Source organism: Podarcis erhardii (genome assembly GCF_964252035.2).
Source record: "Podarcis erhardii genome assembly, chromosome: 2".
Taxonomy (NCBI): domain Eukaryota; kingdom Metazoa; phylum Chordata; class Lepidosauria; order Squamata; family Lacertidae; genus Podarcis; species Podarcis erhardii.
Window position 1 is genome coordinate 113,804,083 of NC_138498.1, and position 26,322 is coordinate 113,830,404.

At 46.7% G+C, this 26,322-nt stretch overlaps 2 protein-coding genes across 2 annotated transcripts in view; both read left to right on the forward strand.

The window, feature by feature from the left end:
• LOC309337240 (vespryn-like) overlaps positions 1-26,322 on the forward strand; it is a 411,113-nt gene that overhangs the window by 366,491 nt on the left and 18,300 nt on the right. The window lies entirely within an intron of this gene.
• LOC309337213 (tumor necrosis factor-like) lies at positions 20,072-25,044 on the forward strand. The gene is made up of 4 exons (XM_081853960.1): positions 20,072-20,620; positions 22,021-22,051; positions 22,871-22,936; positions 24,218-25,044. Exons 1-4 carry the CDS (start codon positions 20,438-20,440, stop codon positions 24,646-24,648), a joined length of 711 nt encoding a protein of 236 aa, XP_081710086.1. The 5' UTR covers positions 20,072-20,437; the 3' UTR covers positions 24,649-25,044.

Sequence of the window (26,322 nt, forward strand, 5' to 3'; positions counted from 1 at the left end):
TACCACTTTAGCTAATGGGGCCTCCCACTGCTGCCGCCACACGATTTCTGTTCTCATCCTGAGGTAAAGTTCTTAACCTGAGGTACTATTTCTGAGTTAGCGGAGCCTGTAACCTGAAGCGTATGTAACCTGAGGTACCACTGTACTCTGGTTTGCAGTTCCATTCAGCTCTTTCATATGACCTGGAAACCAGAGGAACTTACACTGGCAAAAAAAGATGGCATATGTTAAAGGTCCCCCCCTCACTGCAGATGGTGACAGCAGTCACGAAATAAAAAGACACCTGCTTCTTGGGAGAAAAGCAATGACAAACCTAGACAGCATCTTAAAAAAGCAGAGACATCCCCTTGCCAACAAAGGTCCATATACGTAGTTAAAGCTATGGGTTTCCCAGTAGTGATGTATGGAAGTGAGAGCTGGACCATAAAGAAGGCCGATCGCCGAAAAATTGATGCTTTTGAATTATGGTGTTGGAGGAGACTCTTGAGAGTCCCATGGACTGCAAGAAGATCAAACCTATCCATTCTGAAGGAAATCAGCCCTGAGTGCTCACTGGAAGGACAGAACGTGAAGCTGAGGCTCCAATACTTTGGCCACCTCATAAGAAGAGAAGACTCCCTGGGAAAGACCCTGATGTTGGGAAAGATGGAGGGCACAAGGAGAAGGGGACGATGGAGGATGAGATGGTTGGACGGTGTTCTCGAAGCTACCAGCATGAGTTTGACCAAACTGCGGGAGGCAGTGGAAGACAGGAGTGCCTGGCGTGCTCTGGTCCATGGGGTCACAAAGAGTCGGACACGACTAAACGACTAAACAACAACAAAGGTCCCCCGCCACCGCCGCCAGAATTAGGCCAGTAACTCCACTCCTGAATGGATCTTGTAACAGGGATAATATACTCTGAGAGCCAGGGTTGCGGGGAGGAAGTGCTCGAAATCCAAATTTCCTCATCTTTCTGGGCTTTCCTCCCCTCTCCTTCCAGATCAGTGCAATGCACCAAGAATCAAACTAGCAAGTTCCCCCCATTTCATGTGGAAGTTTTCTCGCTTTGCAGCAGTACAACGGATTATTACCAGCCCTGTGCACGAGGCCCTTGTATTTTGATTGCCTAAAAAGAAAACCACCCTTGATTGTCCTAATTATAGCTCTTCCTGTCAAAGTTAGGGAGAGGCCTGGGTTGAGACAGCAGGAAGCCGCAGGGAACCTGGAGGACGGCTGTTCCTCAGCTTTCTCTACCGAGTGGGTGTCCGCCGGTTTCTCCAGAGGAACCAGGAAGCAGAAGTGAAGCAGCGTCACTTCCTCAGAGGCTAAAAATAAAGCTTTGGGTAATGGTAGTAGCTTGCCCATGTTGAACAATCGAGGAGAAGCCTTGTTTCTTCAGAGGTGCAGTTATGTCATATTAGATCCTGGGTTTATGATTTAATCTCCCTGCCCGCTCTCCCTTTGAATTGTCATGCCTATTACTTCATGTAATGCACAATGTAGTATGCCAACCCTGTTGTATTGGGGGTTTTTTGGACACACCCTCCTGCGCATTTGGCTCATTTCTTCTTCTTCTTCGATCACTCGTAGCCGAATCAGATTGTCTTCCATAAACATGGTTTTAACAGTGAATCCGTAAGTGACTGTGGAGGCAAATTCTGGATCCACACGTCCTTCCACAGTGGGGACATTGGTTTCTGGGTGGGAGATGATCATGGTGAGGGTTTGCCAAGCCAAGCGTGCCTTCCTCTTAGCACGTTTCTCCCTTGCGTCCTGAGTTCGAGTGTAATAAATAATAATAATAATAATAATAATAATAATAATAATAATAATAATAATATTGATACCCTGTCCACTCTAGGAGACTTACAGCACATCAAAAATGGTAAAACATTAGACATTAAAAACTACCCGATACAGGACTGCCTCCGGATGTCTTGTAAAAGTCACATAGTTGTTTATCTCCTTGACATCTGATGAGAGGGCGTTCCACAGGGCGGGTGCCACCACCAAGAAGGCCCTCTGCCTGCTTCCCTGTAACCTCACTTCTCGCAGGGAGGGAACCGCCAGAAGGCCCTCGGAACTGGACCTCACTGTCCAGGCTGAACGATGGGGGTGGAAACGCTTGTTCAGGTATATTAGACCGTGGTTTGCTGTTGTGGAGGTTCTCTGCCATGCTGCATTTGAAATGAGTAGCCACTGCCCCAGAGCATTCGTGGAACTTGTGCAGGTGACCGTGCTTTGGATTCCTGAATGTCAGGATGGCACCATGGGGTTGGGGAGGGAAATGGAGCAAAGACAACTTTTTGATGGAGCAGGGATGACAACCATTGAAGAACAGCAAGTGCATGTAAATGAGAGACCGCATTAGCAAGCCTCACTTCACGCTGTTGTGACCGCAGCTAAAAATACAATAAAATAAGACCGGTAGGCAAATTAAGTCAACTCTAGCTCAAACATCAAAACTATAAAAAGAAAAGTAAAAGGAACGAGAGGCTGTTTCCAAAGGGGGATACAAAATGGTACTCTTCCAAATAAGGACTGGTGCCTAAGACCAACAAGTTGGAGTGCCAGAGTGGAAGGCAGGAAAGGATGAAGCAGAAGGAAGCACAGAGCAAGGGGACTGGAAGGAGGTGGATGCATGGGCTCCCTCCCATGGTAGCCACAGGCAAAGTGAGCGAGGACAGGATGAGATGGAGAAGAGGGGAGGTGTGAAGAAAGATGTACAGTGCTACCTCGGTTTTCGAGCGCCTTGGAAGCTGAACATTTCTGTTTTCGAACGCCGAAAACCGGGAAGTACAGTGGTACCTCGGGTTAAGAACTTAATTCGTTCCGGAGGTCCGTTCTTAACCTGAAACTGTTCTTAACCTAAAGCACCACTTTAGCTAACGGGGCCTCCCGCTGCCGCCTCACGATTTCTGTTCTCATCCTGAGGTAAAGTTCTTAACCTGAGGTACTATTTCTGGGTTAGTGGAGTCTGTAACCTGAAGCGTCTGTAACCCGAGGTACCACTGTAATTGCTTCCGTTTTTGAATGCACCTCAGAAGTCGAACGGCTTCCGCTGCATGTTTTTCAGTTTTCTCCATAGACTTTGCCAACTGCTCTTCAGAAGTCAAACAGTCTTCCGGAACGGATTACGTCCGACAACCAAGGTACCACTGTATATATTTGCTTTGATAAGCTGAAAGAATGCCTCCTGCTGCGTTTCATACCAACTTTCCTCTGTGCCCTGGTCACCTTCTGAGACCCATCTCTGGAAACCTCCACTGCCCGAGGTGAGGCGGAAGGTGAGGAGGGACAGGGCCTTTTCAGTGGTTGCACCCCACCTCCAGAGTTTCCTCACTGGGGTGGCACCCCACCTCCTTTGAGAAAAACCGCTTTGAGTGCTGTTGTTTGTTTTGTTTCGTTTCGTTTCAATTACACCAAAAAAAGTTATGAGATAAAAATAAACAAGTAAACATCTCACACTTTTTAATTTTCTCAGGTTGTTTAATTTTTCTTGGGCCTTCATTTCAACAAGCAGGTTGGTGGTTTTTTAAAAAAAATACCATTTTACTGTTTTTACTCCTTGCGGTCTGTTGTTGACTTCAGTTGTATTGAAGCAGAAGAAGTATGTTCTGTTGATGTAATACTATATCAAAATCTGCATATGAACATATATAGTCCAGTATCCAGTTCTCACAGGGACCGACAAGATGCCTGTGGGAAGCCCAAAAACACACACACAGACGCGCGCGCGCACCCCCCCCAAAAAAAATTTCTTTAGCTCCAGTGATAGTGGCTGCTAAACAGGAGCCCCCTCACATACTAGTATCCTTAAAAGATCCATCTTCAACCCCAGCCAGTGCTACATGTAATAATATGTCTGCTTTCTGATTCCTTTTCCTTCTTTCCCCTTTCTTTGTATCTTTTTTCACACACACACACTTTCTGGCTCTTTCCCCTTTTCTCCCCATTTTCTGTCAACCTTTGTACTTTCTCCTTCTTAATTGCCGTAGTTGTTTCCCAGTTTCTGTTTTGGTCATTTGCCCTCGGGTTACCCTGCCAAGGAGGACGAAGGATCTCCTTGGGCGAATAGAAAATGGAATTCAGAAGAGGGAAGAGAGAAAAGCTGATGAGATGAGAATCCAGGAACCACTCCTTTCTGTCCAGATAACTGGTTTATAGAGTGTTCATCCTGACTGTTTTGCACAAACTCTGTCGGAGATTATATGAGGCGCACTATGCTGCTTGCCTTCTATCACTGTGCCATTGAGAGCGTGCTCACTTATGGCTTATGTGTGTGGTACGGAAGCTGTACTACCCAGGACAGGATGGCGTTGTGCAGAGTTGTGAAGGCAGCAGAGAGCGTTGTTGGCTGCCCACTCTCCACCTTAGAGCAGATTTATGCCACAAGGTGCCATAGGAAGGCACTGGACATAGTAAAAGATCCATCGCATCCTGGTCACTGTCTCTTCGAGCTCCTGCCGTCGGGACGGAGATACAGGACGATGAAGACAAGAACGAGCCGTCTCAAGAACAGCTTCTTCTCCAGAGCGATCTCGGCCCTGAATGGGAAACCTGGACTTTGAAAGTCATCTAATCTTCCTTCCTGTATTATACTGTCTTGTTTTAATTAGTGTTTTTATAGTTGTTCTGATTTTGAGTGGAGTGCCCTACCTGGGTGGATGGAGCAGCCAAGTAATTTTTGTTGTTCCCGAGAGGGGGCAATGACAATAAAGATATTATTATTATTATTATTATTATTATTATTATTATTATTATTATTACTATTAATTTGTTCTCTTTTTTCCCTGTGGAGCTTATATAACACCTTCTGTTTATAGATCACTCATCTGGGTTTGTTTGCACAGAGGCGATATGACTTACCAGCAATGGATTGTTATCCTACAACTTCTAGAGCATTTCCTCATTGCCTTCCTCCACTTTCCCCATCACTTTCCTTACTGCAAAAGTCTGCGGGGGGGGGGATACACAGTGTCTCTTCCACTTTCCTGGACATATGCTTAATTAGGGGTGTTTTTTTTAAAAAAAAATATCATTAATTCTACCTCTGAACTAATTTGAGACTGGATCCAGAGCGGGGTGAGTGGTACGCAGAGTGGGTCAGCTTAATTGGGGCCCCTTGGATTGGTGTCATACGGAGGATTTAGAAAGGGCTGTGAACAACCTTATCTGTAACATCACTTTTATCTGCTGCGTTTATTATTATTTTCACTTTTACATTTATTCTTCTGCTTATTTAGGGCTGCCATACATCTGGATTTTCCCAGACATATCCATAATTTGGGCGTCAGGAACTGAATCTGGGAGGGAATCGCTTTAATGTCTGAGAAAATCTGGACGTATGGCAACCCATATTGGAAGTGGCAATTTTGATTATTTCTGGGGGGGGGGGGCCTCTAAAACCTCAATACTTTTTGTGATTTTGCAAGAAAAGCTCGACAACTTTGCCTAAAAAAGCTCAAGAACTTTTCTGTCTGGATTTTCACTTTCTGAAATATGGCAGCCATTGTTGTTGTTGTTTAGTCGTTTAGTTATTTCGGACTCTTCGTGACCCACTGGACCAGAGCACGCCAGGCACTCCTGTCTTCCACTGCCTCCCGCAGTTTGGTCAAACCCATGCTGGTAGCTTCGAGACCACTGTCCAACCATCTCGTCCATTGTCGTCCCCGTCTCCTTGTGCCCTCAATCTTTCCCAACATCAGGGTCTTTTCCAGGGTCTTCTCTTCTCATGAGGTGGCCAAAGTATTGGAGCCTCAGCTTCAGGATCTGTCCTTCCAGTGAGCACTCAGGGCTGATTTCCTTCAGAATGGATAGGTTTGATCTTCTTGCAGTCCATGGGACTCTCAAGAGTCTCCTCCAGCCCCATAATTCAAAAGCATCAATTCTTCGGCGATCAGCCTTCTTTATGGTCCAGCTCTCACTTCCATACATCACTACTGGGAAAACCATAGCTTTGACTATATGGACCTTTGTTGGCAAGGTGATGTCTCTGCTTGCATTGTTTCATTCCATATTATTTTTGACTGGCCCTGTGCCGAAGAGGTAGTAATTAAATTGAATTAAGTTTTGAATTGGATTAATAAGCAGCAGATCAAGACAATGACCGGCGCACATCTCCCCCTCCCCCCATTTTAATGTTAACACTTGTGCTTGGCCTGCAAAGAAGGAACTCTGGAACTGACGCACTGAATGCTCAAAAGCAAGAAACCACAGTTTTGCTCTTTCTGGCAAACAGCTAGTAGCCAGACAGCCAGCCTGCTCCCAAAGCTTTCCCTTCAGATGGCAACCAGACCGAAACTGCCAGACCTGACGCCAGACCGAAACTGCCTTCTTCAAATGTGCAGATATGGCTTCAAAAATTAAAGAGTGCAAAGATGAATTCATGGTCGTAGAGGGAAGTGATAACTCTTTGCATGCAGAGCTCCCAGGTTCAGTTTCTTTCCAAGTGGGGCTGGGAAATCTAAGTGAGGCTCTCTGAAATTCGCTGCCAGCGCTACTCCTGATCAGCACAGACATTATTGAGCTCAGTATAAGGAAGTTTCCTGTAACAGACCTATCAGTGGCTATAAACACTAAGCCATGTTGGCTAAATGGACCATCCATCTGCAGATGCTGGGGTCAGGTAACAGGAAAGGAGAGGTCCCTGGGAAGAGGGATTGGCCGATAAACCACTCTGGGAATGGTAGCGCTTTGAGGAAAATAGAGGGATCCAAAGGAGTCTTAGCACCCTTCACAAACTGCAGCAAGATTCTCTGGGGGAAGCCATGACTGTTTAAAGTGGTATAAAGGTAAAGGGACTCCTGACCATTAGGTCCAGTCGTGACCAGGTCATGTGGCCAGCATGACTAAGCTGCTTCTGGCGAACCAGAGCAGCGCATGGAAACGCCGTTTACCTTACCGCCGGAGTGGTACCTATTTGTCTACTTGCACTTTGAGGTGCTTTCAAACTGCTAGCTGGCAGGAGCAGGGACCGAGCAGCGAGAGCTGCCCCGTCGCAGGGATTTGAATCGCCAACCTTCTGATCGGGAAGTCCTAGGCTCTGTGGTTGAACCCACAGCGCCACCCACGTCCCTTAAAGCGGTATAATACCACTTGAAATGTGTGGTGCAGATGGGACCAGACCCTAGCCTTCTTATGGACAATACCATTTAGACAAGTAGAGAGATCAGTGGTCTGGCTCTGTATATGGCGACTTCCTAAGCTCCATTTGTACACAGGAAAATGTCTGAACCAGGGGTAGGCAACCTAAGGCCCATGGGCCACAAGCGGCCTACGGGGGTTGTTTAACTGGCCCACGAGCTGCCCCCGAACCAAGCCGCCCGCTCGGCAAGTCCTCACGCGCTGTGCTAAACCAACGCAGTGCGGTGCAGGGACTCACTTCCGTGGTGCCAGAAATTGCATCTGCACATGCGCAGATGCCCAAAATTGTGTCTACACAGATGCAGAAAATCGCATGTGTGTGCGCTCATGCGCACATGCGATCCGGCCCAGGGAGGGATCTCTGCTGGAGTGAACCGTCCCAGGCGAGGTAAACCTTGCTGACCCCTGGGACTCTGAACGGTCCTTACTTGAAAACTCAAACTGTAGAATTTCACTTGCCATTGATACCGGCAGAGGGTGATGTTTTGCCATGTCAGCTACCTTCCTACACCTCCGTAGATTAATGATAGAGACGATATCAGTGCCTGATTTATGAAGAGAGGTGCCTGGGGCCCAGATCCTCATACTCTGTGACTCAGAAAATCTTGTCTCCCGCTCACAAACAGGCGGCACCTGGTTGGGATTGCTCAGTGGTGACGGGGAAAGTGGCTCCAGGCTCCTTATTACTGCCCATGTTCCGGAGTGAAGCAGCAACCTACAAGATAGGTTCAGATCAGGGGTAGCCAACGTGGTGCTCTCACAATGAGTTGTAGAGTCGCTTGGGCAGAGGCAGGAGGGAAAATGACGGAGGTTGTGTACACACCATGCATTTCAAGCACATTCAAAGTACACAGTTACCCTAAAAGAATCCTGGGAACTTCAGTTTGTGAAGAGGGCTCTGTGAGGGGGAAACTACAGTTCCCACGATTCTTTGGGAGACACTGCGTGCTTTTCACGTGTGGTATGTAAGCAGCCAAGAGTGCCTTGTCAGTCATGACTCCCTGCCTCTGGGATTGACAGGCCTGGCACGTCATTTCAAGGTCAGGCCAAGACTGCTTCCTTCTTCCAGGTCTTCTGATTCTTAGTCTCTTGGTGTGGTTTGCACTGCTGTTGCTGTTTAAACTGTATTGATTTCTTTCCCAATCTATCAATTAGAACTATCATCTATCGAGGGTAGTTGCCCTGGGAGTACTTTGCATTGAAGGTGGGATAGATGAACATTGAAAATAATGGTGAAATTTCCCTCTCGTCACGTAAGGAGATGATATAAATGATTGCAATATCATGGAATGCGGAATTTCGCCCTTGGGTAGTTTGGCTTTCTGCATGGGCTCAGTCAATTCCTTTTGTGTGTGTAAAGGACTCTCTCTGTGTGTGTGTGTGTGTGTGTGTGTAAGCTCAGACGCACCCACGTCCACCACTAGGTCTTGTTCTTGTTGTTTGGTCCTTTAGTCGTGTCCGTCCCTTCGTGACCCCATGGACCAGAGCACACCAGGCACTCCTGTCTTCCACTGCCTCCCGCAGTTTGGTCAAACTCATGCTGGTAGCTTTGAGAACACTGTCGAACCATCTCGTCCTCTGTCGTCCCCGTCTCCTTGTGCCCTCCATCTTTCCCAACATCAGGGTCTTTTCCAGGGAGTCTTCTCTTCTCATGAGGTGGCCAAAGTATTGGAGCCTCAGCTTCACTATCTGTCCTTCCAGTGAGCACTCAGGGCTGATTTCCTTCAGAATGGATAGGTTTGACCTTCTTGCAGTCCATGGGACTCTCAAGAGTCTCCTCCAGCACCATAATTCAAAAGCATCAATTCTTCGGCGATCAGCCTTCTTTATGGTCCATCTCTCACTTCCATACATCACTACTGGGAAAACCATAGCTTGAACTATAAGGACCTTTGGATAGACACCATGCGAAGCTAGCACTTGGGGGATCATAACCCATATTTCTATAGTAAGGTGATAGCCACACTATACAGGCCCAGCCCTGCCAAGAATTCTGGGAAGTGCAGTTTTCCCATCCCAGAGCTACAATTCCCAGCACCCTTAACAAACCACAGTCCTCAGGATTCTTTGGAGGGAGCAAATGGTATGGCATGGAACTGACCAAAAGACTTGAAGAATGCCGAGGGGGATATCAAATAATAGAGAAGAAATTGGTTTTCTGAAGAGAATTTCGGGGCTGGTCCTACCATTAAGAAGAGCTAATCAGTCGCCTCAGGAGGAGCCCATTTTGAGTGTCACAAAGGGGAAGCCAGTTGTTGATTATTTACTTTACCACTGTTGTGTTTTTATTGGGAGGGAGAGGCGCCTGAGGGATATTCTGCCTCAGGTGGCAAAATAACTTTGGCCAGCCATATCTACCTTGGCTTGGAGCTGGATGTGTGTGTGCATGTGCTGTTTTGCCTCAGGCGGTGAAACTTCTTCTCCGTTTCGGTTTCCAAACCTTTAGAAAACACAGAGGGCCATTTGGAATCGCCAGGGTGAAATTGAAAGTACTAGCTAGAGAACCGGCCCCACTTCCTGCTGCCCTGACAAGACAAATGTAAAAACCAAGAAAGGGCTAAAATTCCTGCGGTGAGGTAATTGTAGTAGAACGGCTGGGATTTTCTGGGGCTTGGCAAACCCAAGATGGCAAAATGAGTGATTTATTTCTACACCCAGGCTGACTTCTGCAGCCTTTGCTATTCTCATTGCGCACTTCCACCATGGCAGTCGTAATGCCCGTCCTCTCAGTCCCATTGTGTTCAATGGAGCATACTGGCTTCCGAGAAAGCGTGGCAAGAATTTGCAGGGGAGCTCGCCTAGGTCACAATTGTTCAAATGCACTCATGGGTTGGTAGCCAATGCAGTCACCTATCCCATCTCATGTCCTCTACAAGGCTGTGGATAAGGAGTTGCAATCTGAATTAACAACTGGGGGAGAAATTCTTGGGGGGGGGATATTTGTGTCCTCGCACATGGGGGAGGGGAACAACAACCCTGTGAGGTAGTTTAGGCTGAGAGACTGTCTGGCCGAAGGTCAAATTTCAAAATGTAACCATCACCCATTTTTTGTGGTGATGTGCCCAATGCTCACATCATGTGGGATGCCCCCCTTAGCTACGATTTGTTTGTTGTTTTTTTTAAAAAAGCTGTGAGGGGTTTATATTGTGACTAATATTACAGGAGGTGAGGGGTAGGCCTTGGGGATTTCATTACACTCTGCTTCTGAAACATGGACTACTTATAAATGCCAACTCCCTGAAAGATCTCATCCACGGCATTTCTGAAAAATTTTATACATCACTTGGGAAGACAGGTGAACTAATGCCAGTATACTGAAAGAAGCAAAGATCACCAGTGTCGTAGCAATGATTCTTCAACATCAACTTCGTTGGACTAGTCATGTTGTGCGGTTGCCTGATTGTTGTCTTCCAAAGCAACTACTCTATTCCAAACTTAAGAATGGAAAGCGTAATGCTGGGGGTCAACAAAAGAGGTTTAAAGAGGTTTTTAAAGGCAAATCTAAAAAAAATGTAGTATAAACACTGACAACTGGGAAGCGCTCCAGTTGGAGAACAGCCTTTACCAAAGGTGTCATGGGCTTTGAAGACACTCGAACTCAGGACGAAAGGGAGAAATGTGCTAAGAGGAAGGCACGCTTGGCAAATCAACTCCTGCCTGGAAACCATTGTGGAAGGACATTGGCCTCCACAGTAACTTACGGACTCACTGTTAAGACTGTGTTCATGGAAGACAATCTTACTCGGCTATGCGTGATCGCCAAAGAAGAAGAAGAAGACACTCTCCTAATTTTAGCATGGTCTTAGACAATTTATTTACGTACCACAATCCCACATGGGCCCCAAACCCTGGGTGAGCTAGGGACCCCCCTGCATGCAAAGACAGGCTCCGAATGGATTGAGTGGCGAGACCAATAATGGGCCCAGTGGTCAAAAGGCAGCTTCTGCACATGCCGTAAAGGGGAGTGAGGGGTAGCTGGGGAAACTCTCAGAATAAGGAAAACTCTGATCCTACACCTCCACTGCCTTGTGGGATATCTTAGGGAAAGAAAAGGCTAAGGAGCAAACCATACAAAAATCTGGAGAGGAGTCCCTAAGATGGTTGGATGGTGTCTTGTATGCCTCCTTCTGGCAAGTCCTGCAGCCAAGCTGGTCCAAACGTCTTGCTCTGCTTTCCTTTGGACCACATCAGCGAGGCCAAGAGCGGGGTCTTGTCCTCTGGGCAGCCCAGGACCTCCATACGCACTGGCCAGGCTTGCACCCCGGGGAGGTCACTTTGGTGTTTATAATGCAGTGGTTTGACTTGACCTCCGGAGGCACACTCCATTGTCTCTTGAGACAGATGGATGCCAACAATACCCCAGCGATTGCCAAGGTGGCTTGTAAGTGGTTTAAAAACAACCACAAAACAGCAGCAGCAGCAGCAGCAGCAATAAACGAACAGAACAATTTTGTCAAAACACCAAACACCTGCAATTAATATCGACAATAAAACAAGCCCGTTAAAACAGCGCAACAACTGGAAGAGTTAAAACAACAATTGAAAACAAAGCAAGTTCAAGTCAGGAGAGGCAAGCATGTCAAAACGTTGGGTGTGAAAAATGGCGTCAGGGGGAAACACAGTAGGTTTCCCAAAAAGCTCAACAGGCATCAGGAATTTAACTTTTTGAAATATGGCAACCCTCCTGATCTGATCCTGGAATTTCCCACTTTTCCTCAGGACTTCCCTATTTTCATCAGAGAAATGTTGGAGGGTGTGGAGTTATGTGACACCCCCCCCCCCGCCGAGCCAAGGAGATAAAAAAAACTATACAACCTTTAGAAGATATCTGAAGGCAGCCCTTTATAGGGAAGTTTTTTAAAAAAATGTTTAATGTATTATTTTTTATATATATATATTGGAAGCTACTCAGAGTGGCTGAGGCAACCCAGTCAGATGAGTGGGATATTATTATTATTATTATTATTATTATTATTATTATTATTATTATTATTATCATCATTATTAGCACCTCCCTATTTTCACTGGAGAAATGTTGGGGGGTATGTAAGGATATGTAATAAAAAAGCATAATATCACTATAACGAAACACTAAATCATAGAATCATAGAATCATAGAGTTGGAAGAGACCACAAGGGCCATCGAGTCCAACCCCCTGCCAAGCAGGAAACACCATCAGAGCACTCCTGACATATGGTTGTCAAGCCTCTGCTTAAAGACCTCCAAAGAAGGAGACTCCACCACACTCCTTGGCAGCAAATTCCACTGTCGAACAGCTCTTACTGTCAGGAAGTTCTTCCTAATGTTTAGGTGGAAAAATAAACAGTGAAGAGTTTGTTTAACATGTATGAACACTGAATTGAGCATGAAACTCACCACGCCTGAAGCCCACTGGCTGATACTTAGACCTAGTACTCATCCCAGACATGAGTGGTCATTTAGTTCTGGGCTGAATCACTTTAGATTTCAGGTGGAAGACATAAGGCTCCTTCATGCCAAAAAGAATTCCTTCCTCATAGAGAGCTAGCATGTCTAGCCTTTTCCTGATGTGCTAGTTTTTCTGTGCGAGAGGGTTTTTTGTTTTGGTTTGGGGTTTTTTATGGGGAAAAAGTCTGTATGTAGAAGCACAGAGCTCCCACCTGCAGTCTGGAAGAAGATGGCCCAGTTCTAAATTAGGCCAGAGAGATGGGAACATCCAAGTTCCTGGTAGATTCCTTAGCTGGGCAGGTAATCCCAGCATGTGCTTCCTGTGTCAAAAAACCCAGCACAATTTCCACCTTGGTTTCAGTGGCCTGTACAGTCCCTGGCCATTTCCACTTCTCGTTATCTTCTGCTTTCGTCTGCTGGAAAGACAACCTCCTTCTCTAAAGACGCTCTCAGGTGTTAATGCCGCTTTTGGTAGTTTTATCCTCCAGGAATTCCCTCCACCATTGTATGGTTTTTGTGATATGTCAGTGATGTGCCTCTGCACCTTCGCCTTGGAACCCACCCTATCCTTCTGGTTGGAAGTTGTTTCCACTGATTTTGATCTTCTAAAGGTAAAGGGACCCCTGACCATTAGGTCCAGTCGTGACCGACTCTGGGGTTGCTGCGCTCATCTCGCTTTACTGGCCGAAGGAGCCGGCGTACAGAGGGAGCTGGTCATGTGGCCAGCATGACTAAACTGCTTCTGGCGAACCAGAGCAGCATACAGAAACGCCGTTTAATCTTTTACAGTGGTACCTCAGGTTAAGTACTTAATTCGTTCCGGAGGTCCGTTCTTAACCTGAAACTGTTCTTAACCTGAAGCACCACTTTAGCTAATGGGGCCTCCTGCCGCTGCCATGATGCTGGAGCACGGTTTGTGTTCTCGTCCTGAAGCAAAGTTCTTAACCTGAGGTACTATTTCTGGGTTAGCGGAGTCTGTAACCTGAAGCGTATGTAACCTGAGGTACCACTGTATACTGCTGCTATTGTAACCCACCCTGATGATGACGATCCCAATGCTAATAATAAATAGGATGGGAGGTTTAATAACATTCAGACCCACCCAAAACTTTGTGAATCTGGTGAGGATGTCTCCCACTCCTTTCTAAGTTGGCCTTTATGCGAGAAACCTAGATGCAAACTTCTCCCTTGTTATGCTTCAGCCCCTGTCAAACAGAGCCCTCCAGGACCAGATATGTACATTACCAACCAAGGAGCAAATTCAGCTCTGGCATCTAAGAAAATATAAGCCAGACTTCATAAAAACTTTGGGTTGGGTAGGATGAGCTTTTGTTCTAAAGTGGTACCTCTGGTTACGTACTTAATTCGTTCTGGAGATCCGTTCTTAACCTGAAACTGTTCTTAACCTGAAGCACCACTTTAGCTAGTGGGGCCTCACGCCGCCACACGATTTCTGTTCTCATCGTGAAGCAAAGTTCTTAACCCGAGAGCCAGTGTGGTGTAGTGGTTAAGAGCGGTAGTCTCGTAATCTGGGGAACCGGGTTCGCGTCTCCGCTCCTCCGCATGCAGCTGCTGGGTGACCTTGGGCCAGTCACACTTCTCTGAAGTCTCTCAGCCCCCCTCACCTCACAGAGTGTTTGTTGTGGGGGAGGAAGGGAAAGGAGAATGTTAGCCGCTTTGAGACTCCTTAAAGGGAGTGAAAGGCGGGATATCAAATCCAAACTCTTCTTCTTCTTCTTCTACTACTATTTCTGGGTTAGCGAAGTCTGTAACCTGAAGCGTATGTAACCCGAGGTACCACTGTATTGCATTCTTATTACTTATACAGTGGTACCTCAGGTTACAGATGCTTCAGGTTACAGACTCCGCTAACCCAGAAATAGTACCTCAGGTTAAGAACTTTGCTTCAGGATGAGAACAGAAATCCTGCGGCAGCAGCGGGAGGCCCCATTAGCTAAACTGGTACCTCAGGTTAAGAACAGTTTCAGGTTAAGAACAGACCTCCAGAACGAATTAAGTTCTTAACCCGAGGTACCACTGTACAGTCATACCTCATGTTACGTCCGCTTCATGTTACGTTCTTTCAGGTTACGTCCTGTGGCGATCCAGATGTACCGGAAACGGTTACTTCCGGGTTTCACCACTCGCACATGCGCAGAAGTGCAAAATGACGTCACCAGCATGCTCAGAAGCGGTGAATCGCAACCCGCGCGCAGATGCGCCGCTGCGGGTTGTGCTGTTTTTATGTTGTGAACGGGCCTCCAGAACGGATCCTGTTCACAACCAGATGTACCACTGTATAGCTTAGGAGGCAACAACACATGATTTATAACGGGGGGGGGGGAGTATCATTTTTCTCTTTCCTTTAGTATTTGTTTGCTGAATATGTAAAAAGCAGTGGTTTACTTGCTCTATTTATATTGTGGTGAGCTGGTCCTGTTCTGATAAGTCTGGGATTTTGCTTTGAGAGGGGTCTGAAGAGAAACCAAAATGATGCATATAATAGGTAAAGAAAAAGTAAAGGACCCCTGGACAGTTAAGTCCAGTGAAAGGCGACTTTGGGGTTGCGGCGCTCATCTCGCTTTATTGGCCGAGGGGTTTGTCCACAGACAGCTTTCTGGGTCATGTGGCTAGCATGTCCCTATTTATCTAGTTACAGATAGGTAGCCGTGTTGGTCTGTCATGGTCAAAACAAAATAAAAAAATTCCTTCCAGTAGCACCTTAAAGACCAACTGAGTTAGTTCTAGGTATGAGCTTTCGTGTGCATGCACACTTCTTCAGATACACTGAAACAGAAGTCACCAGACCCTTCTATATAGTGAGAAGGGGTATTACTCAGAAGGGTGGTGGGAATGGGTGATTGGCAGATAGCTGCGATGAGCCTGTTGACGACTCTTAACGACTGCAATAGGTCTAACAGGAAAAAGCAAGGGGTGAGAAGGTACATGACAAAGCCATTTTTCACCTTCTCACCCCTTGCTTTTTCCTGTTAGACCTATTGCAGTCGTTAAGAGTCGTCAACAGGCTCATCGCAGCTATCTGCCAATCACCCATTCCCACCACCCTTCTGAGTAATACCCCTCCCCACCTTCTCACTATATAGAAAGGTCCGGTGACTTCTGTTTCAGTGTATCTGAAGAAGTGTGCATGCACACGAAAGCTCATACCTAGAACTAACTCAGTTGGTCTTTAAGGTGCTACTGGAAGGAATTTTTTTATTTTGTTTTGACCTATTTATCTACTTGCACTGGTGTGCTTTCGAACTGCTAGGTTGGCCAAAGCTAAACAGAATAACAGGAGTTTATCCTGTCATGGGGATTCGAACCGCTGACCTTCTGATCAGCAAGCCCAAGAGGCTCAGTGGTTTAGACCACAGTGCCACCTGCTCCCCTTAAATGCAGACAGCCTTCAGACATAGCCAATGATTCCAAAAAAGGCTTTTTGAATTTGTGTGTTTTAAGGGCAGGTTCTGAACACTCTTCTGCTTCCAAGCGGAAGAAAAAGGAAAAAGGTACAGGATTCATGGATGGTGAAGTCCAGTCAAAGGCAGCTATGGGGTGCAGTTCAGAGAGAACTCATTGTTCCTCATGCATGCAGGTTTTGTGTAATGGATGTTGGAGAATTCTGATGAAAACAGAAAAAGGAGCAGAAATTGCAGTTGCTTATTCGCATCAGAACTGGAATGGAAATCAACCCAGCAAATACGACCAATACTCCTGTTGTTGTTGCTTTCAGTCAGAAAACTTAATTGATTGTCTCTCTCTCTCTCCCCCCCCCATTTTTCCAATGTATTTGCACTGAAATTAGCGAGTTGGAATCACATCATGGCAACATACTTTATACAAATGATATAAATTACGCAAATTTCCTAATTTTGTCACAGTGGACATTGTGACGAATAACATAGGTTTGGGCAGAAGACGAACTGCAGGGGAACAGAAACAGCACTGCAATGAACACAGGGAGGAAGGGAAAGCGATGCCTTCTTACATCTGTAGCATCTGTAAAACGTCATCCTCATCATAATGGCATCCCATAGTCCCCTCCCCATCATTGAATCCAGATCTAATGTTTCTGCAGGTTTTGTTTTTTACACAGGAGTTTGATGAAGCGCTGTGTGGTTGCTGGGCAAAACCTGCACACACGGAGAGCACCATGCGCACGATAATTTGCCAGGTTGAAGTGCCTCTAATAAAGAGCATTACAGTACAAATAACTCAGCCTTGCATCAGAACTGAGTTCAGAGCAGTTTGCAAGGTTAAAAAGAAGAAGACAAAATCACAAGGATGAGACTAGCAGATTAAAAAAAACAAAAAAACCAATGCTGGTGCCAGGCAAGGCTTCAGGTGAGAGTGGTGGTCTTCTTCTTTGACGATCACTCGTAGCCGAGTAAGATTGTCTTCCATAAACACGGTTTTTACAATGAGTCCGTAAGTGATTGTGGAGGCGAATTCTGGATCCACACGTCCTTCCACAGTGGGGACATAGGTTTCTGGGTGGGAGTTGATCACAGTGAGGGTTTGCCAAGCCAAGTGTGCCTTCCTCTTAGCATGTTTCTCCCTTGCGTCCTGAGTTCGAGTGTCTTCAAAGCCCATGACACCTTTGGTAAAGGCTGTTCTCCAATTGCTGCGCTCGCAGGCCAGTGTTTCCCAGTTGTCAGTGTTTATACTACTTTTTTTTTAGATTTGCCTTGAGACAGTCTTTAAACCTTTTTGGTTAACCACCAGCATTACGCTTTCCATTTTTAAGTTCGGAATAGAGTAGTTGCTTTGGAAGACAATCATCAGGCATCCGCACAACATGACCAAACAGGGCAGCACGGTTGTTAGCCCCATAGCAGTCTCAAGGTATCACCTGATGACACATGTGGCCACCACCTTGCTGAAGCTAAGCAGGTCTGGGGTTGGTCAGGGTCTGGATGGGAGACCTCCAGGCAGAGAGCCTTGGGCTCCATAATGGAAGAATGCGAGGAGGTGAAAATTAGTAAGCAAACAAATGAATACATAAAACAGAAACAAGAATCTGTGTGGTGCTGGTGTATAGTCTTCATCCAATGTACGGCTTGCAGCCGTGTTGTTGTTGTTTAGTCGTTTAGTCGTGCCGACTCTTCGTGACCCCATGGACCAGAGCACGCCAGGCACTCCTGTCTTCCACTGCCTCCCGCAGTTTGGTCAAACTCATGCTGGTAGCTTTGAGAACACTGTCCAACCATCTCATCCTCTGTCGTCCCCGTCTCCTTGTGCCCTCCATCTTTCCCAACATCAGGGTCTTTTCCAGGGAGTCTTCTCTTCTCATGAGGTGGCCAAAGTATTGGAGCCTCAGCTTCAGGATCTGTCCTTCTAGTGAGCACTCAGGGCTGATTTCCTTCAGAATGGATAGGTTTGTTCTTCTTGCAGTCCATGGGACTCTCAAGAGTCTCCTCCAGCACCATAATTCAAAAGCATCAATTATTTGGCGATCAGCCTTCTTTACTCACTTCCATACATCACTACAGTGGTACCTCGGGTTAAGTACTTAATTCGTTCCGGAGGTCCGGTCTTAACCTGAAACTGTTCTTAACCTGAAGCACCACTTTAGCTAATGGAGCCTCCCACTGCCGTTGCGCTGCCGGAGCACAATTTCTGTTCTCATCCTGAAGCAAAGTTCTTAACCTGAGGTAATATTTCTGGGTTAGCGGAGTCTGTAACCTGAAGTGTATGTAACCCGAGGTACCACTGTACTGGGAAAACCAATAGTGTACTGCTTGAATAAAAGATTTGGGGTGGCCCAGGTAAGCCCCACCATGCATAATACATCACATGATGCTGCGCATACACGCCAATTGAATAGCAATACCCATCAACTTTTTTGGGGGTCGGCCCCCTCAGATATTTTATGGGGGGCTCTGAAGGGACCTCAGCCCCTAGGAGTTGGCTTGCAGCACCTTTTAGATCTGAGAAATGTCAAAAGGAGGGGGAGGGATGACTCAATGCCCTGCCCAACCGGGCTTCTCCCTTTTAAAGGCATGAGATCTGATCTCAGGCCTCATGTGCCACCCCCGCCCCTGGAAGTTTGGGGGCTCATGACCCAGGAGACGGCATTCTCTGTGGCAGCCCCTAAGCTGTGGAATCCCCTCCCCACAAAGATGCATGTGGTACCTCTCTTTTGCAAAATGCCAAAGACCCACCTCTTTGCCTCTGGCCTTGTTTCAAATAATTACAATACTGATTTTTTAATAATAATAATAATAATAATAATAATAATAATAATAACCTGCCCTGGGACCTTGTGGTGAAGGGTGGGCAAGACAGTTTGCTCCTTCAACACGGAATTTGCTAAACACCAAGTCAACTGTTGTCTCTCTAAGATAATAATAATAATAATAATAATAATAATAATAATAATAATAATTTATTTATACCCCGCCCTTCCCGGTTCAGAAAACCGGGCTCAGGGCGGCCAACAACAAATTTAAAACAATTGTGATACAACAAGAAACAGCATAAAAATCTGCATAAAAGCATGAATAACAATAAATTCAAAGTTCTAAAATCAGTTTAGGGGCTTGTACCGCCTATCCTGGCTGGAAGCCAGGGGTGTGTGTGTGCCAGGGGTGTGTTTGTGTGTGTTTGTGTGTGCCAGGGGTGTGTTTGTGTGTGTGCGCGCGCCAGGGGTGTGTGTGCCAGGGGTGTCTGTGTGTGTGTGTGCGCGCGCGCGCCAGGGGTGTGTGTGTGTATGTGCCAGGGGGGTGTGTGTGTATGTGCCAGGGGGGGGTGTGTGTGTGTGCGCGCGCGCCAGGGGTCTCTGTGTGTGTGCGCGCGCCAGGGGTCTGTGTGTGTGAGAGTGTGTGCCAGGGGTGTGTGTGTGCCAGGGGTGTGTGTGTGTGCCAGGGGTGTGTGTGTGTGTGTGTGCGCGCGCCAGGGGTCTGTGTGTGTGCGCGCGCGCGCCAGGTGTGTGTGTGTGTGTGCCAGGGGGTGTGTGTGTGTGTGCGCGCGCGCCAGGGGTCTGTGTGTGTGTGAGTGCGTGCCAGGCGTGTGTGTGTGTGAGTGCGTGCCAGGCGTGTGTGTGTGTGTGTGTGTGCCAGGGGTGTGTGTGTATGTGCCAGGGGTGTGTGTGTGTGCGCGCGCGCCAGGGGTGGGTGTGTGTGTGTGTGCCAGGGGTGTGTGTGTATGTGCCAGGGGTGTGCGTGTGTGTGTGTGTGTGCGCGCGCGCCAGGGGTCTGTGTGTGTGTGCGCGCGCGCCAGGGGGGGGTGTGTGTGCCAGGGGGGTGTGTGTGTGCCAGGGGGGTGTGCGCGTGCGCGCGTAGGGTTCCTACCCTTCGCTTGGAGCCACCAGCGCCAACCCCACGCTGCCGCCGCCACCCCAGAGAGCCTTTTTTGGGGGATGCCCCGTCAGCAGCAGGCTTTCTATTACCAGTTTCCTCTTTCTGTTACGGAGTTTTTCCTCTTCCTCTTGGGAGCCTGGCGCTGTGGGCGGGCGGGGAAGTTTGAATGGCTCTCCCCGGCAGGCTTTAAAAGGCAGAACCGGCGGCAGCCCTGAAGCACTCGCTCTCCTCTCCAACAAGCTGCGGGGGAAGTCAAGCAGGGTTAAAAGAGGCAGGCAGAGGAAGCAACACCCATTCACAAAGCGAACTCAAGCCGCAGAAGAGCAGGAGCGCAGCAGACACCTGCGAAAACTTTTTCTTCTTCCTCCGAACTGCTGTAGCTTTTGTCAAAAGTCCACTCGCCGCTCTTGCCTCTTTTTGATCTGAACCCGTGGCTGAAATCCGCCTGGAGAAAAGATCTGCCCGTCGCTTTCCACCTGTTGATTTGAAACCCTCCCTGGATCCTTCTTCCACCTCGTGCCAAGCGGCGACGGAGGCAGCAGGAGCGCATCTCTTGACCGAACCGCACCAGCCAGCGATGAGCTCCGAGCATTTGGTGTACGACGTGGAGAAAGGGAGCAACGTGGTGGTGGTGCGCGAAAAGCCGCAGAAAGAGAGCCACTGGAAATGTCTCAGCATCTGCTCCCTCCTGCTGCTGCTGGGGGCCACCTTCGTCTTTGCGCTTTTGCAGTTTGGCGCTTTCAAGCAGTCTGAATCCCAGGTAAGGAACATCTATCTATCATCTATCTATCTATCATCTATCTATCTATCATCTATCTATCTATCTATCTATCTATCTATCTATCTATCTATCTATCTATCTATCTATCATCTCTCTCTCTCTCTCTCTCTCTCTCTCATCTATCTAATCTATCTATATCTATATCTATCTATCTATCTATCATCTAGCTATATCTATCTATCTATCTATCATCTAGCTATATCTATCTATCTATCATCTATCTATCTGTCTATCTATCTATCTATCTATCTATCTATCTATCTATCTCTATGTATGTATCTATCTATCTATCTATCTATCTATCTATCTATCTATCATCTATCTATATTCGTATCTCTGTGTCTCTCTCTGTGTGTGCGGGAGAGATAGAAAGAGATCAGGGGTTGGTCTTCCTTAGTAAAGATTCGCTGGGTTTGCATGAAATTTGCAAAGACATTCTAAATCATAGGTAGGCAACCTAAGGCCCGGGGGCCGGATCCGGCCCAATCACCTTCTCAATCCGGCCTACGGATGGTCCAGGAATCAGTGTGTTTTTACATGAGTAGAATGTGTCCTTTAATTTAAAATGCATCTCTGGGTTATTTGTGGGGCCTGCCTGGTGTTTTTACATGAGGAGAATGTGTGTTTTTATTTAAAATGCACCTCTGGGTAATTTGTGGGGCATAGGAATTCGTTCATTCCCCCCCAAAAAATATAGTCTGGCCCCCCACAAGGTCTGAGAGACAGTGGACCAGCCCCCTGTTGAAAAAGTTTGCTGACCCCTTAATCTAAATCCTCAGAGAGGGAGCGAATGCTTATCTCCATCATTGAACGACAAAAAGAGGAGATACAAATGGATTAAAATAAATGAATGAAAAATCAAATAAATATCAAATATCAAATGAATTCACACTATTTTAATTTGAGTTGCCCCCCCCCCAACAAGCCCATTGATGGGTGCTGAAAGATTTAGGGACTTTTTGAAGAACCAAGGCACACACTGAACGCGCACCATTGCCTTATAAAAGTTTTTAAAGTTAACGGCTTTTAAAATTAAGGATCCCACAGCGCATTAAAAATAATAATAGCCAAGATTCTGATATTCGAATTTTTTTAAAAAAAAAATGTTCACAAGGTCACAGTTGGTGAGCTACTTGAACTCAGGCCACCATCACCTCTGGGACTTATCACCAAAAATGTGCCCGTTTCAGCTCTGCAGAGTAGTTAATGTGCACTTAGCTCTTTTTTACTCTATAGTTCTGCCTACTTGGAAAGCTACGCCACACATGCCTCCGAAATATCGGACATTTCTAGCTCCAGCTCATTTTGCACGATCACTGTACTGTTCATTGTCACTACAAATGTATTTACCCTGTTTCTCCATTTCTTTCTTTGTTCAGGACTCTAAGGAAAAGGGAAGCCCATTTTCTGGTAAGTTCTTCCTAACAGCAATTTTTTTTTCTTAAGAGAAACCTCCCCCATTCTGTCAGGGCAATGGATTTCGGGGTGCAAGGACTTTGGCTCAGTTCTGAGGCTGCGTACACACAGCACTTTTAAAGCACATGGCTTCCCCCTAAAGGATCCTGTAGTTTACTCTTAAAAAGCTACAATCCCTGCCCCCCCTTAACAAACTACAGTTTCCAGGATTCTTAGGAGGGTGCCATGTTCTTAAGAAAGAGCCAGTGTGGTGTAGTGGTTAAGAGCGATAGACTCGTAATCTGGGGAACCGGGTTCGCTTCCCCGCTCCTCCACATGCAGCTGCTGGGTGACCTTGGGCCAGTCACACTTCTCTGAAGTCTCTCAGCCCCACTCACCTCACAGAGTGTTTGTTGTGGGGAAGGAAGAGAAAGGAGAATGTTAGCCGCTTTGAGACTCCTTTGGGTAGTGATAAAGCGGGATATCAAATCCAAACTCTTCTTCTTCTTTCAACATATGCTGTGTACAGCAGCCTCTCTGATTCTCAAAACTAATGCAACTGCTCAGAGGCACCATGTGCTTAGCATATGCCTTTTGCACCGTGATACACTTGCTGGATTGTGGGGTTATAGTCAAATGCACATTAGATCACACAAGCCCGAGGTCCCCTGGGCTAGACCATCAGTACTGTAGACCTACAGGCGATTTTAAAATGCTGGTTCTTCAGCCAACTGAAAATGCTGCAGTAGCAGATGAACCTCATGGGGGATCCTTAAAGGAAGGAAGTTGAGAAGATGCATTGTCTGACCACCTGTCCTCTCTTTGTCTTTGCAGGAGGGTTGCCGCAGACGATGAAAGTGCAAGCTCTGATGTCCAGGAAACCAGCTGCCCATGCCCTAGGTGAGAGGGATTTTCTAAGATGCTTGAAAGGGGTTTGCTGTGAACAAATGATCACAGAGTTGTTGAGCATATAAAGTGCTTTAAAATATTGGCCCAGTTGGGTTAGGATAAGAGATGATGGCTGGTTGAAAGTTAGCCATTGAACTTCCATTTGAATCTGGGTTCCCCACAGCCAGTCCAGGCCTCCTGCACTGAAAAATACCCACCAAACAGGGGACGTCCTATTCCATACCCTCCAACATTTCTCTGATGAAAATAGAGATGTCCCCTTCAACATTTCTCTCATGAAAATGGGGGTGTCCTATTCCATACTCTCCTACATTTCTTTTCTGAAAGTAGGGAAGTCCTACCATACCCTCTTGGGACGTGGGTGGGGCTGTGGGTTAAACCACAGAGCCTAGGACTTGCCGATCAGAAGGTCAGCGGTTCGAATCCCCGCGACGGGGTGAGTTCCCGTTGCTCGGTCCCAGCTCCTGCCAACCTAGCAGTTCGAAAGCATGTCAAAGTGCAAGTAGATCAATAGGTACCACTCCAGCGGGAAGGTAAACGGCGTTTCCGTGCACTGCTCTGGTTCTCCAGAAGCGGCTTAGTCATGCTGGCCCCATGACCTGGAAGCTGTACGCCGGCTCCCTTGGCCAATAAAGCGAGCTGAGCGCCGCAACCCCAGAGTCGGCCACGACTGGACCTAATGGTCAGGGGTCCCTTTACCTTTACCATACCCTCCAACATTTCTCCAATGAAAATAGGAACATCCAGGGCTTTTTTTTCCAATCGGAACTCACCGGAACTCAGTTCTGGTAGCTCTCATGTGGGCACCATTGTCATTCTAAGAGGACAAAGGTGAGATTCATGGTGAGTTCTGGTACCTCTTTTCTAGAAAAAAGCACTGAGGACGTCCCCAGGAAAAGCGGAACATTCCGGTATCAAATCATAAATTGGAACGGCTTCTGTAAATCTGGGACTGTCCCTGGAAAATAGGGACACTTCTCATTCTGTTAAGCCTCTCTGAGATGCCAAAGCTTGGCCTTTCTCCCATGTAGTTGCTGCCAGAGTTTGGTGGGGCCACACACACACACACACACACACACACACACGGTTAATGTGGTTTTGCCCAATGGCCTGTCAAAGCAAGGATTGGCCTCGCACTCTCCGCTCCACCAAAGTGCTCGGTCAAACCAAAATTGCCTTCAGGCAACTAACACCGAAACTTTGTAGGCCGAAGCCTCTTAGCACATGTTGACGAACCTTTGATGCTGACTGGTTTTTCCCTTCCCTTTGCAGCTTCCCGAGCTCATGGCCAGCAACTGTTCTGGACCACAGATGTGGCGCCCTCCATACTTGAGAATGGCATGCAGCTGGACAAAAGTGACAACTCCCTCGTGGTGCCTTCGACCGGACTCTATTTCGTCTACTCTCAGGTCATGTTCCATAGCGACACCTGCCCGGAATCCCCTCTGCTGCTCAGCCACACCATCTCGTGGTTTTCTTCACAGTTCAACAAGAACGTGGAATTGCTGAAGTCCATCAAGTCCGCTTGTGAGGCCGGAAGAACCGCCCAGGGCCAAAAGAGTTTGTGGTTCGAATCCATTTACCAGGGGGCTGTCTTCAGGTTGAACAAAGGGGACCGCCTGTGGTCCAAAACCGAATCTCCTCAGTATCTGGACTTTGCCCAACAGGGACAGATCTATTTTGGGATCGTTGCAATGGAGTAAAAAAAAAAAAAAGGAAAAAAGACTCTCCTGTTGAGCCATAGTTACAACTCACTTGCTCCTCCTACTCCATCATTCAAAATACAAGTTTTAGGATGAGGAACAAGAGACTGAACCCTGAATTGGCACCCCAGTGAAGGAGGTTACTTCTGCTCTGGGGAGATAGGACACAGTGTTAATTATGTTGTTGTTGTTTATTTTTTAATCAACCCTATTTATTTATTTTTATTTATTTATTTATTTATATAGCCAGTGGGCGTGTGGCTGGAAGTCTGAAAGGATGTGGGATGCGTGCTTCTTTTGTCACACCAATTCAGGAAAAAAAAAAGATGAAATATAGATAACCCAGTAGAAACAAGAGTGTGGGTTTGTGAGTGTGCTTGTGTGTGTGTATGATGGAGGGAGGGAGGGAGGGAGGGAGGGAGGGAGGGAGGGAGGGAGGGAGAAGTGGTTCTGTGAGCTATCAGTGAATACCAAAAATAAGGGGAATTGTGCTCCTTTGAACCCAGCTCCAGAAACTCGGATCAGCTGTATATATATATACTATGTATATCTGTTAATAATTGAATATACCGGTGTAATTATGTATGTTACATGGACTGCTCCTGAATTTTGGGGGAGGATGGCCCTGCGGGAAACGTCTTCTCCCAGTTTACCGAGAAAGAGAGGATAAAAATTCTCTTGGTTGGTAACGTTTACATCAAAGATGTAATCTGACACCAGAGTACCTGAGCTGTTATGATTTTGCTCACTCTCGTGGCACATAGCGTATTTCATGTTGAAATCCTGCATGTGTTGCCACAAAAGCGGTGATTTCAAAAGGGAAATAATACCTTTTGACATGATTTTTTTAAAAAATAATGTTGCTTATTTATTTATTTATGTGGATATTTATTTCGCTGTATTCTCCTTTTTTTGCACATTGCGGAGAAACTGCAAGTGTTATTATAAGTTGGTTGTGTAACCTTTAAATGAGTCCAAGAAATAAAACTGAGATACTATTTAATTTAAAAAAAAAACCACCCTTTTTGACTCCTTGAAATGAATGAACGGATCGTTTCTGAGCTAGAGCAACAGCAAAACACAAGTTTCATGACCATAAATAGATTTAACCTAAAAAGTATGAAATGAATATTGCAAAACACCAGCAATAAAACATCAGTTATTCAGCCTACTGTTTACTTCAGTGATAGAGAACCCATGAACCTCCAGGTATTTTGGACTCCTATCAGCCCCAGCCAGCATGACCAGTGGTTAGGTCTGATCAAAGTTTACGCCGACAACAATGCCATAGCTACCTGTAACTGAGCCTGGAGTAAACCATATATTGTGCACCCTATCGCTACTGATATCTACTTAAATTAGGATAAGGAGTTGGTGGTGCTGTGGTCTAAACCACTGAGCCTCTTGGGCTTGCTGATCAGAAGGTCAGCAGTTTGAATTCCCACGACGGGGTGAGCTCCCGTTGCTCTGTCCCAGCTCCTGCCAACCTAGCAGTTCGAAAGCACACCAGTGCAAGTAGATAAATAGGTACCACTGCGGTGGGAAGGTAAACAGCATTTCTGTGCACTCTGGCTTCTGTCACAGTGTCCTGTTGCACCAAAAGCGGTTTAGTCATGCTGGCCACATGACCCGGAAAGCTGTCTGTGGACAAACGCCTGCTCCCTCGGCCTGAAA

Coding starts and splice junctions, on each gene's coding strand:
- LOC309337213 (XM_081853960.1), top strand. CDS start 20,438: ATGAGCTCCGAGCATTTGGTGTACGACGTGGAGAAAGGGAGCAACGTG. Junction 20,621..22,020: donor TCAAGCAGTCTGAATCCCAG/GTAAGGAACATC, acceptor TTCTTTGTTCAG/GACTCTAAGGAAAAGGGAAG. Junction 22,937..24,217: donor ACCAGCTGCCCATGCCCTAG/GTGAGAGGGATT, acceptor TTCCCTTTGCAG/CTTCCCGAGCTCATGGCCAG.